The sequence below is a fragment of the Ruditapes philippinarum genome, unplaced genomic scaffold (genome assembly GCF_026571515.1).
Source record: "Ruditapes philippinarum isolate M1 unplaced genomic scaffold, ASM2657151v2 ctg3707_1_1_1_1, whole genome shotgun sequence".
Lineage (NCBI taxonomy): Eukaryota > Metazoa > Mollusca > Bivalvia > Venerida > Veneridae > Ruditapes > Ruditapes philippinarum.
Window position 1 is genome coordinate 301,156 of NW_026862631.1, and position 13,859 is coordinate 315,014.

The 13,859-nt window shown below is 33.7% G+C and overlaps 1 protein-coding gene and 1 non-coding gene across 2 annotated transcripts; one reads left to right on the forward strand and one right to left on the reverse strand.

Moving 5' to 3' along the window:
* The first annotated feature begins 58 nt into the window (after window positions 1-58).
* Window positions 59-11,751, forward strand: LOC132719652 (ATP synthase mitochondrial F1 complex assembly factor 1-like). The gene is made up of 11 exons (XM_060703460.1): window positions 59-149; window positions 1,510-1,699; window positions 2,660-2,743; window positions 3,442-3,601; window positions 4,671-4,733; window positions 5,115-5,165; window positions 5,983-6,030; window positions 7,228-7,323; window positions 7,595-7,661; window positions 10,781-10,821; window positions 11,552-11,751. The coding sequence occupies exons 2-11, from the start codon at window positions 1,530-1,532 to the stop codon at window positions 11,726-11,728; spliced, it is 957 nt and encodes a 318-aa protein (XP_060559443.1). The 5' UTR covers window positions 59-149; window positions 1,510-1,529; the 3' UTR covers window positions 11,729-11,751.
* An 850-nt stretch (window positions 11,752-12,601) lies between these two features.
* On the reverse strand, window positions 12,602-12,673 carry Trnaa-ugc (transfer RNA alanine (anticodon UGC)). The gene has a single exon. It is a non-coding gene; the product is annotated as a tRNA-Ala (tRNA).
* Window positions 12,674-13,859: the final 1,186 nt, after the last annotated feature.

Sequence of the window (13,859 nt, forward strand, 5' to 3'; positions counted from 1 at the left end):
ATCAATATTTAAAAACTTATTCAGATAAATATCTATTTGTAATCTTACATCGGTAAAATGATGATCTTAAAAAATTTGATTTTTACGACTTTCCGAAAGTAAATGCGACCTTCTCGGCATGAAATAAGTGTTTTCATTACTATCTTTACGTATGAAACACGTTTTTTACATTGATTAGCAATTATTGTTATGATTTTGACACAAAATTTTGTCGTTACAAGTAAATTTTACAAAACGGTTTGATAATCGCAAAGTTAATTGATTTTGTAATGTGTTTCCGCGACTGAACCCCACCCATTTCATAACTTTTAGGATGTTTCAATCTGGGTCTTGATGTGCTTAAATGACCCTGTTAAAAAAACAACGGCTCAATAACAATGAAAAAGTCCTTTTTAAAAGTCCCTCCACTTTGCCTGTCCACAAAGCAGACATCCTATAATTTCTAGACTAATTTGCGGGACAGTTGTTCAAAAATGTTTCTAAAATTCTAATTATCACTGATATCTTAAAAGACACTGGCACTGCAATTTATATCACAGACATACGCCAAAATCTATGTATACATAGTCATTATTTATACCCAAAAAAATTCTTTTTTCTAATATATCAAAACATTGCTAAGTTACTAGTAAGTAATCATCTCGACACTCTGATGATAAAAATAATGCACAAAATAGCGACAATTCCAATATATTTGTATGCAAACATTTTTTCCATACAATTAATTTTTCTGCCCCCACTAAAGGGGGGGGAGGGCATTTAGATTTACCCTTGTCAGTTCATCCGTCCTTCAGTCCGTATGTTCTCTTCTTGTGCCGCAGGTAGCTCAAAAAGTAATTGACCTATATTCATGAAACCTTACAGGAATGTTGCTCAGCATGTGTAGTTGTGCACCTGGGTACTTTCGTGTGGATATTTTTAGTGAGTTATTGCCCTTGAATTAGAAAAAAAATTGCAATTTTCAACTTGTGTCGCACATAACTCAAAATGTGTTTGACCTAGAGTTATGAAACCTTACAAGAATGTTGCTCAGCATGTGTAGTTGTGCACCTGGGTATTTTCGTGTGGATACTTATAGTATTTTTAGAGTTATTGCCCCTTGACTTAGTACAAATTTCCAATTTTCAACTTGTATCACACGTAACTAAAAAAGTATTTGACCTAGAGTCATGAAACCTTACAAGAATGTTGCTCAGCATGTGTAGTTGTGCACCTGGGTATTTTTGTGTGGATATATATTGAGTATTTTTAGTTATTGCCCTTGAATTATTAAAAATTTTCAATTTTCAACTTGTGTCGCATGTAACTGAAAAAGTATTTGATCAAGAGTCATGAAACCTTAAAGGAATGTTGCACAGCATGTATTGTTGGTACCAGACACACTTACTTACAAAAGTATTGTTACAATCATACTGTGGCGAATTTGTATTGTGGCAAATAATGTATAAAATATTTATGTGAATATAAATTTTATGACTGTCTATTTTGAACTTTTGTTGATTGTTTCAGCTTTTAGAAAGAATATATGCATGAATTACCGATACGACACAAGTATGATGCCACAAGCTGATTTGTTACGAGTATGTTTGTCATGTTGGAAACGAATACCATCACAGTTCAGTAGACAAATTTTACATCATAGATATCCAGCGACGACTGCCATAACATGTAATGGAAAATGTGGTCAAAGATGGTCAAGGTATCAAAATATTTTTATCATTCTACATGTAATAAAGGGCCTCTGATTTTTGCTGCTGCATAAAATGACAAAAGAAAATGCAAAGTTATACTTTCTTGCCAAATTTTGTAAGGATACACTTTGTTTTAAGGTATTACCTGTACAAAATGTAAGTAACTGTTAAGGTTACAAAAACTAACATCTTATAGCCGGTATCAAATGAAAACTAAACAATATTTAGTAAATTTTTAGATTTTGAGGATTTAAAAATTTTAAGTTTATTGGAGAAGGACTTAATAAAATTTCATCAATGATATATTATTTGAATGATGAACCATTTATATTTTGTTAACTAAGCATATTATTCTGCCTTTATAACTTATTGATTATTTTTAACCCTTGGTTTGAACTGGATGTATATGTACAAATGTAAATGTTACCGTAAGCAGGCTAAGCATTATAGTGCTGATGGTCTGACATAAAGCTGAAACACTCACTTACCGTGTAAATACTCAACTGTTTGATTCAAGATAACCTTTGTATGCTTCAAATTTGGATCAATCTTATAGGATTTAAGGGAATTCAGTACCAAAACAAATGCTTGGAGAACAGTGGGGACTTTGACTTTGAATTGCCAGTCCCTTAATAAAGGCCCTGCCTTGTGGGGACAGCCAGATCATATTCCTGCTAAAATAGCCTTGCTTTGCAAGGCTGAACATATTGCTTAAAGGCGTTGCTATGCAAAATAGACACACGACCAGCTATTTCAGTGCTAAAGCAAAAACACCACTTTGACCCCACAGTACAGGAAGGACAAAAGGTAAATACTGGACTCTTTACTCCCCACTTATCCCTGCACTGCACCTGTAGAGATTGGCAGGGTAACAATGAACTGGTGCATTACTACGTCTTTGTATATAGTTAAAAATATGCTTTACTTTTGAAAATTATATTTCTTAAACAATGTAAACTCTATTGTAGGCAATTTTCATCAAGTAAACCAGATGATATCAGTAGTAATCCTTTCTTCAATAGATACAAAGAAAAGTTAAAACACATGCAAGAGTAAGTTTATCTATTAAAAAATTGATACTTCTTATATAAAAATAATATGTTCATTATGACATTTGCCAACCCCACTCATCAACCAGGATATCCCCCCCCCCTTCATAAAATATGTAACCTTTGATACGTTTACATATTACCTTCCTTTAACCATGTTTATTTTGTCTTTGAAGGTATGTTGATTATGCATAAATGAATACATTATTCTTAGTATTGTCCAATGGTGCTGTTTTAGAGTGGGGACAAATGTCCTGGGGGTGGGGGGGGGCGAATAATGTCTGTATACCATAGGAATACCTCTCAATTTTGTTCTAGAACACTTTATTATCTGCTATATAGTTATATGTTACTTGGGACCATGTATCCTACAACATTTTTTTTGCAGTTTGTTGTCACTTATTATACTAAATACTATCAATGTACAACAGATCTAAGATATAGACCATTTTCTTTAAACTTTGTCACTAAGTAAATATAGTTACTAAGAAATCCATGAATCTGACTCATATTTAGATTTACTTGAATTATTTCTTGCAATGAATTATTATTGATTGCCACTGTATTTGTTTGGCCTTCAATGTGATCCGGATTTCCCCGATTAAGCTATTTTTTCTGTTTCTATGTTGATTAATCATTGACTTTGTTGATTTGTTTTTCTCAAACAAGAAACATTGTTAAGAAATTTTCATTTCTTGTAGAGAAAATCCTGAGGAATATGAGTCTAGGTTACAGGAGATGAGAGAGAAGCTAAAACCTAAGAAACAAGTCACACCCGAGAAACCGCCATCCCAGAGGACAGAACCTGCCCCTAGAAAAGACATACCTGGATTTAGTGGTCCGAAGACATGGCCACCAAAGGCAAGATTTTAAATTTGTTATTTAATATCACTATAAACAAGAATAAAAAGATCTATGTTTTGTAGGCTGAATTTCTTTATATAATTTTGCAACTTCCAGTTTTGGGACTGTCCATTTTCAAATTTGGGGATGTCAGGATGAAAATTTGATCAGCCAATAGTAATGACTGTGGTCAGAAGGCACACTTGTGCAGGCTGGTCTAGCTCTATACTGGCATTGTATGCTAATCACTTTGGGCTTACGCAGGGTAAGGGCTAGTGATAGCAAATAATAAAGCTTTTTTACGATATATATTTTTTAGGGATGGCAACGAGTAACCGGTTAACCGAGTACTCGATCGAACGTCCGAATATCGGTTAACAAAACTGATATTCGATTACTCGGAAAAATATATATTTTCTATTTTTTTGCGATTTAGAAAGATTGGTATATCCAATTAGTTCAGAAATTCGGAGATTAGCATGTATCTTCATAAATACACGTTAAATGCAATCAAAACATCCTTGCAGAGGTGCGAAAATGGTATCATAAATTTAACAAGGCGATCAACAGTTTGACACGCGCACCTGTGTCGCTTATGTCATCCAGCCTCTTATGATATTTAATTACCTTTAATTGTGTAGCCGAAGTAACTGTTTTGAAAACAACAAAGGGCCGATTGCTATCATGAATGTACGAATAAAGGTAACTTGTATTTAGACCAGGTAAAACTTTTGTTGCCGCCGATCAGTCTATATTATTTCAAGAAGAAAAAAGATATATGAACTGTTATACATGTTTCAAACTTGATATTGCATAAATCAAAACGTTGTAAAATATTATGTTGTTGATTTAATTATAATTAATTTGTCTCCCGTGCAGTCCTATTTACTATCTACAGAATTCTATGAATTTAAATAGAAAACGAAAGTAGCATGCGGACGGTGTTGATATTGTGTGATAAACTTTGAAGATCACTGGCAATTATCCGAGTAACCGAGTACTCGATCGGAAAAATGACCGAGTACTCGAGTATTGATTTTGGTATTCGTTGCCATCCCTAATATTTTTGTTTGTTTATATTTTACAGAGTTTGGATGAAATAATGAAGCTAGAATTAGTCAAAGATCTAGATGCTAAAGCAGTTACTCAGGTAAATATATATATATAATTTTGATATTTGATATTTTATTCCCTATCACAGATCAATCAGAGAGCATAATGTTTATCCTGTCTTCCTGTATTTTTGCCTGTCTATCTGTCTACAGGATCAATAGATAGGTAGCGTATATTGTTTTTTGTCTATCCCTTTATCTATTCTTTGTTACAGCATTTAAACTTTTACCATAACTTAGAAGTCTTCCCTGCCACACAGCCTCCACTTCACAGGTGGATCTGCCTTAATGAGCTCTACAGGCAAGACCCACTTAGAGGTCAAAGGTCAAGGTCAGGAGAGATGTGTGGTGTGTGTATTTTAATGTGATAAGATATTGTTATGTGGAGTTTAATGACATACATTGTTTTTATGTTTCAGTTGTGGCAGGAATATCATCTTGCAAAGGACTGTATATTTGCAGTATTTCCAGTAAGTCTTTAAAAAATAAATATTTTTCCTAACTTTTATCGGGTTATACTGTGAAAGTTGGTTGGTATGGTTGGTCACTGTTTTGCTTTACTGGTAGGGGATGACCTCTGATAAAGGATAATTTTCTGTGCATTTTTTGAAACAGGAGCAGGGACCTTTATACAAGTAGTTAGTAAATACAGAATAAGTTTAGTTTGATTATGTAGGAAGGAAGCTGTAAGGTCATAGAAACTCTCTTGTATTTGTTCCTGGAACCAACCAGTACTAAGCAATGAGAGTAAAGTTTGTTGCTCAAGGAAACACTGGCTTGCGCTTGGTAGGGATCTGAACCCATGTAGTCAGATAGCTTCCTCCCATAAAAGAATTCTTATTTTGCTTCAGACCCAAACTAGTAACTAAGGGGTAAGTGATCCAGTTTCTGCAACATTAACCACTAGGCAATGGATGCCCCTGTTTCAAGTATATTAGTGTTTCTGTGCTGTATTGCATATTAAGAAAGAATTTACAGGTTGTTCTATTGCATGTCTGCCTTGCTCACTGGCTGCCATTTATGATAGGGTTGAGGTCATATGTTTGTCTCCGAACTGTATTTGTCATAAAAGACCACAGGTTTCCATATGTGCATTTGGATGAAAATTACAGTTTCTCCTTTCTTTAGATTTATCAGAGCACCAGAGTAAAACCTTCAAGCTTTCAGAAGAAATTCTAGTAGAATGGGATGATATCTTGGTTTTAAACATGATTGATAGAATGGTAATGTAATGCATCTTCAAGGGATTTAGTGCATGGTATTTACATCAAAACTTTTTATTTTCAGGCAGAACACTATGATGAGCTTATAACCAAATCAACATTAAACCCTCATGTAAGTAAAAACCAAAAAATATGTTTATAATTATGCCATTGAGACCATAATCAGGCCTTTTTCATACATGATAAAGCTCCAGAATTTAAGAAGTACAACTTACAAGTTTAAAGATCATGGACCTGAAGTTTTCATGGACCTTTTTCAAATATAGAGTTTTGTCCTAATAAGGAGATCTATTGTACTTACTCAGGTGTCAGTGTTGCTGTCACACTTTCTTTAAGTTTTTGCATGCAAGTTGGTACATGTATTTTCAAAACTACTGAAGAAATGGGTTGACACTTCACACACTTATTTGAGAGCATAATAGGAGGTCACTTTCTAAGGTCCATAACTCTTACATTTGGACAGTATTATGACGATTTATGAACTTACAAAATTCTACATTATCCAGGCTCTTGTTTTAATATAAGCACTGAGAATAGTCAAGCACACTGTCCTACTGATATCTCTTGTCTATAGAAAAACTTATTAAATATTAAATATAGCAAGCATATATTGCAGCATCAATGCTTCACCTGCTGAATTTCAAAAATGGCACTTGTGCATCTTCCATGTTTGGAACTGTCCATTATCAGTTTTGGGGATATCAACAGGAAAAATTAAAGCTAGTCACCCATCAGTATAGAGCCTGGTCAGACTGAACAGATGTCCACACTGGCCAGGCACTATACAGATGGCAAAGACAAATCATTTTTGGTTCCAGCAGAGAGAGGGTGAAATATGTGCTACAAGAGATTACATACTTGTGTTTGTCTTTAATATCTAAAGTTATAAGATAATTGCTCTTTATCAAAATTATGGTATTGATCTTCAAAATTTAAGTCTGCTTATTTCTTTGTGAATATGCTCCCAGGTTTTGATATTTATTGTGTTGTTTAGTTTGGTCAACTGTTATTTTTAAACAGTAACCGTCTAATCAAGGGAGAGCATTTATCAACCAGTAATCTTTACTTCTCTACATTTTACATGTATAACTTTATTTCTCCACAAGGAACTCACAACTTTTACACATAATCATTTCATATAGCCCTGGAGGAGAAAATAGAGTCACGAAAAAATATACATTTAGACAAAACTTTGATAAAACAAATTGGACATGCAATGTACATGTACCTTATAGGATTTGTGCAAACTGGGCCTTTAGTATTTGTATATTAATGAGTTGACATAATAATGTGGAAATTTATTTTTCAGTTTATATTCACATTACCTAAAGGAGATGGCTATGAGTTTTACCTCTGTCAGTTTAGTGGAAAAGATGTGTACTTCACTCCATTAGCCATGTATCAGGTATTTTTCATCTGCAACAGTCTGCATTTCAGTTGTTGTTGTTTTTTCATAATCTTTAGTCAGTATGGTGTATGGGAATTGTTCCCTGTTGCCAGAAAAAAAGTCATCATTTTTCAAAAAATGTGGCCAATTTTTTTTATATTTTTTTAATTATTTACAATTTTTCTTTTGTTGAGACTTATTTTAGCTACTTTGATTCAGTTTGTCAAGATGATTCATATTTTTTATCCTATAAATTTTAATACTTATTATTTTTCATAATTATTTCCAGCTTATCAAAGAGAGTGCTCCCCCTTGTCTGACAGTGGCCCATTTTCCTGAACTCAAGGATGATAAAGGTATGTACATGGCTTTACTAGTGTGAGAATGTTATCTTTAAAAGGTAGAGGTAGCCAAGTGGTATTGGTGTCTGCCTTTTAAGTCCGGAAAGCAGGTTCAAGCCTTCTTTTACCCTCAGAACAAGTTGCAATTTGCCAATATGCTGTAAAAAAATCTGTGAAAAGCACATAAGGTTATACTTCTGTTGGGCTAGGTTAATGTGTGTCCTAACTCAGGCCACAATACTGTTCGCTGATAGGTCATAGGTCATCATTTTAATTTAGTTCTAAGAAGCAGACTTAAGAACTCTTCAAATAAGCTGTCATTATAATCAGTATCAGATACTAAAATGAATACAGATATGTTAAATCTATAATCCGTACAAAATGGGAGGACTCTGACTGAGTGTTAAGATTGATAAAAGAACAGATGCATACAATGTTATATGACTCGAATTGACCTCATTTCATTAGAATTTCTCTTAGACCATAGAACTTTTTCTTGTAAGCATGATGCAGTAGTGTTTTTTATGGTCCTTTTCAAAGTCTGAAACAATTAACAAGGGGCTTTTTAGGCCTTCCTTTCCCACTTAACTTAAACAGTTGTCTTAGGACTTTTCCAGTTTTAAAGTGACTTTAAAAACATTGTAAAAAAGGTAGTTGACTGAGTTTTGTTAAGTAAGAATATATTGAACAAATGAATAGAATAGAAAAATAAAAACTAATGTTGAGGGTGCAACGTGGATTAAATCTCAACCTGCTGAATTTCATAAATGGACATGTCCAGTTTCCATTTTTGGAACTGCCTATTATCAATTTAAGGGAATTCAATGAAAATTTCAAGTTGGTAAGCCAACGGTATTGAGCCTGATCCGTGCAGGCTTGCCTGGCTCTTTACTGGTGGCAAAAGGTAATCACTTTCAGTTCCAGCAGGTTATGGGTACAGTTTAGTCAGAGCACCATTTTGATCATCATCAGATACCCATGGCCGAAACCATTAACATTTACATTTTAATCAACCATGGGTATCAGACAATATATAAAAAACACATGGGTTTGTGGGTAACAGTAAAAATATCATCCCGAGGAAAATACTGTTACACAAGGCGTAGCCGAGGGTAACAGTATTTTTACGAGGGATGATATTTTTACCGTTACCCACACACCCATGTGTTATTTATTTTATTACCCCGAACAAAAATACTGTGATGATCTGAAATTGTCAACTAAATCTAACTGTAACAAAAATAAACCAAGAGTAACAATAACTAAACTTTCCTTACATTTTAAGTTTTAAGTGTACTTTAGGCCTACTTGAGAAGTTTTCTTTTTCTTTTATTCTTTAAGCAAGTGATGATATCTACAAATCATAAACATACAATAAGCTAGGTTTTATTTAGAAAACAAAACACTAACCCATTTACACGGTTATGATCTGTGAAATCTGTTCCTTCTGTTTCCAGAATATTCTTAGCATGGTTTTTGACAAAATAACGATGATATCCTATGTCTGTCCACCATATCAGTAACGTTTCACTGATTAAAATTGTTAAATATGCTTAAATCGTCTGCATGTTCCAGTTTGACACATAATTATTTACATTGCAAACTTTTGACTATACAACAAAAAGATATTTTATACGCGAAAAGCACACCAGGGTGCAAACAACTAAATTTTATGAGTGTCATAGTTACTCCAGACAAGAAATTGATGTCCTATCGGGGTTTAACGTTGAAAATAAAAATGAATCGAGAAAAAAATGGCGGCCATTTTATTTCATTTTATTTAGAAAATAGACCACGTGACCAGATTTTATACTGTTAAAAAATACTGTTAACTATGTAACAGTACAAAATTCTTAGTCATGTGGTACACTTGCATTAACAGTAAAAATAACTCCAAGAGGCCTATGGGAAATTAGCATTACGAAAAAAAGTGAGGGGTAATAATGCCTTTTCAGGTCTCGACAGCAGGTGGTATGCCGGACCACTGGATCCAACTTCAGGTGGTCCTTTCTGAACACAGGTGGTCCATCTTTTTTTTACTCATTTGTTTTTAAGAAAACTTCAGATTTAGAAGAACTACACTTAAAATTGGTGACAGAGACATATTTATTATTAGATTTATAACAACTGAAGAAAAAATATATTTTTTTCTATTTCAATCTAATCAGATAGTAAGTCATTGCTGGGACATACGATATATTATGTCCCAGGTCATTGTAATCCTATTTAGTATTTACTATCTCATTAAAAAAAATACATGACAGTACTCATACTTCGGTTAAGTGACTTCTTCCGCAACTCAAGTTAGGGAATAGTGAAACCATTTGTGAATGACTTATTTCCTTACTGTTATTCAAATACTCATTGCTGTTTCCTGGTACATCTTATAAGAATAATAATTGCTTTTTATAGATTAACATTTTTAATTAAACTATTAAGTTATTATATTCTTGTCTTTGAAACAATGAAATATTATTGATAAACAGAACAATTCCTACATTATAATTGAGCTTATCTTCCTCACAGATTTATTATAAATGCTTGTTTCTTGAAATTTATTATTTTTTGACAAAGTATTTATAACCTTTTAAAGTAGTTTAAATAAGAAAAAAATGGATCTCTGATCGTTTAAAAAAGTAGCCAAAGATTACTAGATATTTAATTTTTCCTTTGCCTTTGTTTGCACCATTATTCATGTGTTGATCTGATATCCCTTAGAGATACAATGTTATAAATTCAATGCAGTACTAGAGGCATTTGAATGAATTTTATACTTTAATTATTAAAATAATTTTCTACTTTTTTAACTACACTGTTAGCGAATTAATTAAAAGTTATGGATGTCCTAAGATCTTTTTGAACTAATGAGATGAATGAACATATACCTGTACATCGGAGAAATGGTTTTAAACAACAATTATAGAACACGACCAAATAACCATTCTCCCAGATGAGCCCTGCACCATTTGGAAAATTCAAGTGGTCTAATGGACCAGTTGCCTGTACAATTAGGTGGTCCTTGCCAAAATCAGGTGGTCTCGGACCAATGGACCACCGCTAATGTGGAGGCCTGCTTTTATTGAACTAGCAAAATGTTATAAATGTAAAGTTTAGTTTTGATTCTTTAATTTCAGGAATAGTTTTGATGGCAGGAGAATATGATGATAGTATTATTGTAAGTATATTTTTACTTTGTATATTGTTTAGACTTCTCAAAGAATAATGATATCATGGTGGTGGTGGTATTGGTAGTTTTCACTCAGGATCATGGCAGTAAGCCACATTGAATTTACCAGAGCACAGTTCAGGCACCGCACCGTTCCTGGGCAAGCTGTCATGCAGTTTACCAGTACTAGTTGCCTTCACTTTCGCAAGGAACTGAAACTTCTGTACATGCCAGAGCAGGTACAGTGCGAATGACAGTAGAAAGGATTTAATGATCAATCACAATGAAAGTGACCTGCACAATTTGGGAATCAAACTCGGGTTGGCCGATTCACAGTCCAGTGCTCTACCTATTGAGCTAACCGGACGGCTAATCATGATATCATGTTACTGGCTCTGGCATTCATATAATCCTTCACCCCTTTTCCTAGCCATTTTAGCAAAAGTATCTAACCCAGTTTGCGAAATTTTGCACTAGAAATAATGCACATAGAGGCACCTGAGTTCTACCTCCACCAGTTAGGCTAGGAAGTAACCAAAATATATTTTCCGTGTTGTTTTAGAAACATATGAAATAGTGTTACTTTTGTGTTTTATATGTGACATGAAATGGTAATTTTAGATATTAGGTTCCAGGTACATTGTAGTGTGACACAACAATTTTTTGTAACTATGCAATATACAGTAGAACCTCACTAATGAGTCCATTCATGGTTTTCATTGATTTTTTGCTTTTTCAGAAAAAGTCCGAGGCGCTGAATCTTGTGAAACAGATGACGTTATACTATGGGAAGGAGGCAGGAGAGAGGTACACATTAGTGCGAACATTTCACAAGAACCCAGAAAATTTCCAGTACATGGACATTATAGAACAATATAAACTTAATAAAGACTATCTCGAAAATAACCCATATTGAAATAAACAAATTTTATATATTTATTCTGAATTAGCGTTTTTGTTTTTGAATCCTGTTCTTTGGTCGAGTGAGTATATGGTAGATGTCTTTATTCACAAAACGTGGTTTAAATCATGCTAAAGATTGTAGGAAAGTATGCAAGCTTATAAAATAGCTAGGGACTCGGTTATTTCATGCAGGAAATTTTCCAAATAGCTTGGAAAGATCGATGGTCCTATCTTATCCAACTTTGAGTTGCGCGTTTCATTTTTTGGTCAATTTACTCTCAATTAAGATGATTGTTTATGAAAAATGATGTAAGCGGATATTCTGAATTTTGCACACAAGTTCTTGGTCCACTCCTTATTGAATGGCAAACAAACCCCAGAAAATTATTTCTAGTCCCGTCATTTTGGGGCACGTACATAACGACAATTTAGCACTTTCTTCATTTTGACACCACAACAGCTAGTTAACAACTGTTAATTAAACACCTTATAAAATGTAACCAAATAACTTCCAGTTTTTGTACCACGTGATCAGTTTTCATTTTCCGAGTCCAAAAATGAAAAAAAAGAAAATCACATCAAATCGCCATTCATATTTTTGCCATTCATAGTTTTGTATTTTTCCCGTTTAAGAGTGCGATAATGTGTTCTATGGACTGCAAACACTGCAGTATATTGAGCAAAAAAACCGATGCATATTTTCACAATTAAATGCATCTACATCCAGTGGTCACAAAATGAATTCAATTAAATTGCAATTAAAGATAGAGTAATTCCGTTTCTACATTGCTATATGATAATATGTCTACTATTTATCAGTGAAACTAAATTATAAACGTAAATTGAACGCGACTTATTGCATAAAATATAACGTTTTAAAAAAATATGGAGATGCCGGGGATCGAACCCGGGGCCTTTCACATGCAAAGCGAACGCTCTACCACTGAGCCACATCCCCATATATTTATAGTAAAACCCCATAACTCGAGATATGGCTAGTTTTTTTTTAATTTGCACGCTTTAATTGATTCGGGTTAAAATATTATGTTACTGAAAATGATCTTTTATCTAGATCTTTCTTTGTAACAGTATGATGTCCTTTTTTAAACATTGTGAACCAAATAATAAATACTGGCAAACTTAAACGAAAAATAATCTTAAGTCATACTCCCGGGAAAATTGGCACGTACGCCACAAACTAAAAATTTGCACATGTGCTGTATATGGGATATCACTCACATAAAGTGACGCTTTTTCTGTTATTTTTCTATTATTATTTTTTTTTACAATTTTCGTCGTCGTTGTCATCATTTTAGTTTATTGTTTATATAGCACATTCTTCATACAGGATGAAGAAATCGGTCAAAGGGAATTAACTTTAATCACGTAACGATTCACTTGTTTGTGAAAACAATATTTTTTTTCTTTTTGAAAATAAGTGATAGGTCATTTGGCCGCGGCTGCATAAGACAGTCTTGGTTTGGAATACTACGTAGGGGTCTGGATTATTGTTTGGGGCATAGAACTATATGGCTGTTTAGATGTAGTTGGATATCCTTGGCTTTTGCTTAAATCCTGAGCATGTGTTTCATCCTTTTCCAGTCACGGAATATTTAACCAATAGCAGTAGTTTAATTGCTTGCAATTGCGTAGCGAATTCCTGTGATGCATATTTCACGCCAATGTTTCCTTCAAAAGACCACGCTTTTTCAACATTTGACTTGTCTTTTACACGACAGGATGCCAACATGTCCGCGTTCATTTTCGTCAAATCTTCGTTGACATAAATCTTATGTTCTTTCAGTTGTTTTGACCTGTTGAAAAGTTCGACTTTTGTTTGGCGTCTTACAAATTTAACTATAATTGGCCTATGCTTGCCGACTTTGTATTTTCCAAGTATGTGGCTGATGTAAATATCTGCTTTCTGCAGAACAAGATCTGATTTGCTTTTTATTGTGTCTATTAATTTTTGATAAACTGTTTCTGAGGTCTGCCTGTTGTCATCGTCCGTAATGCCAAAGATTCGAACAATATTTCTGCGACTGTATTGTTCGGACTCGTTTTCAAATTTTTCACAGCAAAATTCATCTTTTTCAATTCTTTCGTATAGTGACTGATCTTTTTCTTTGAGTTCATTAATAATT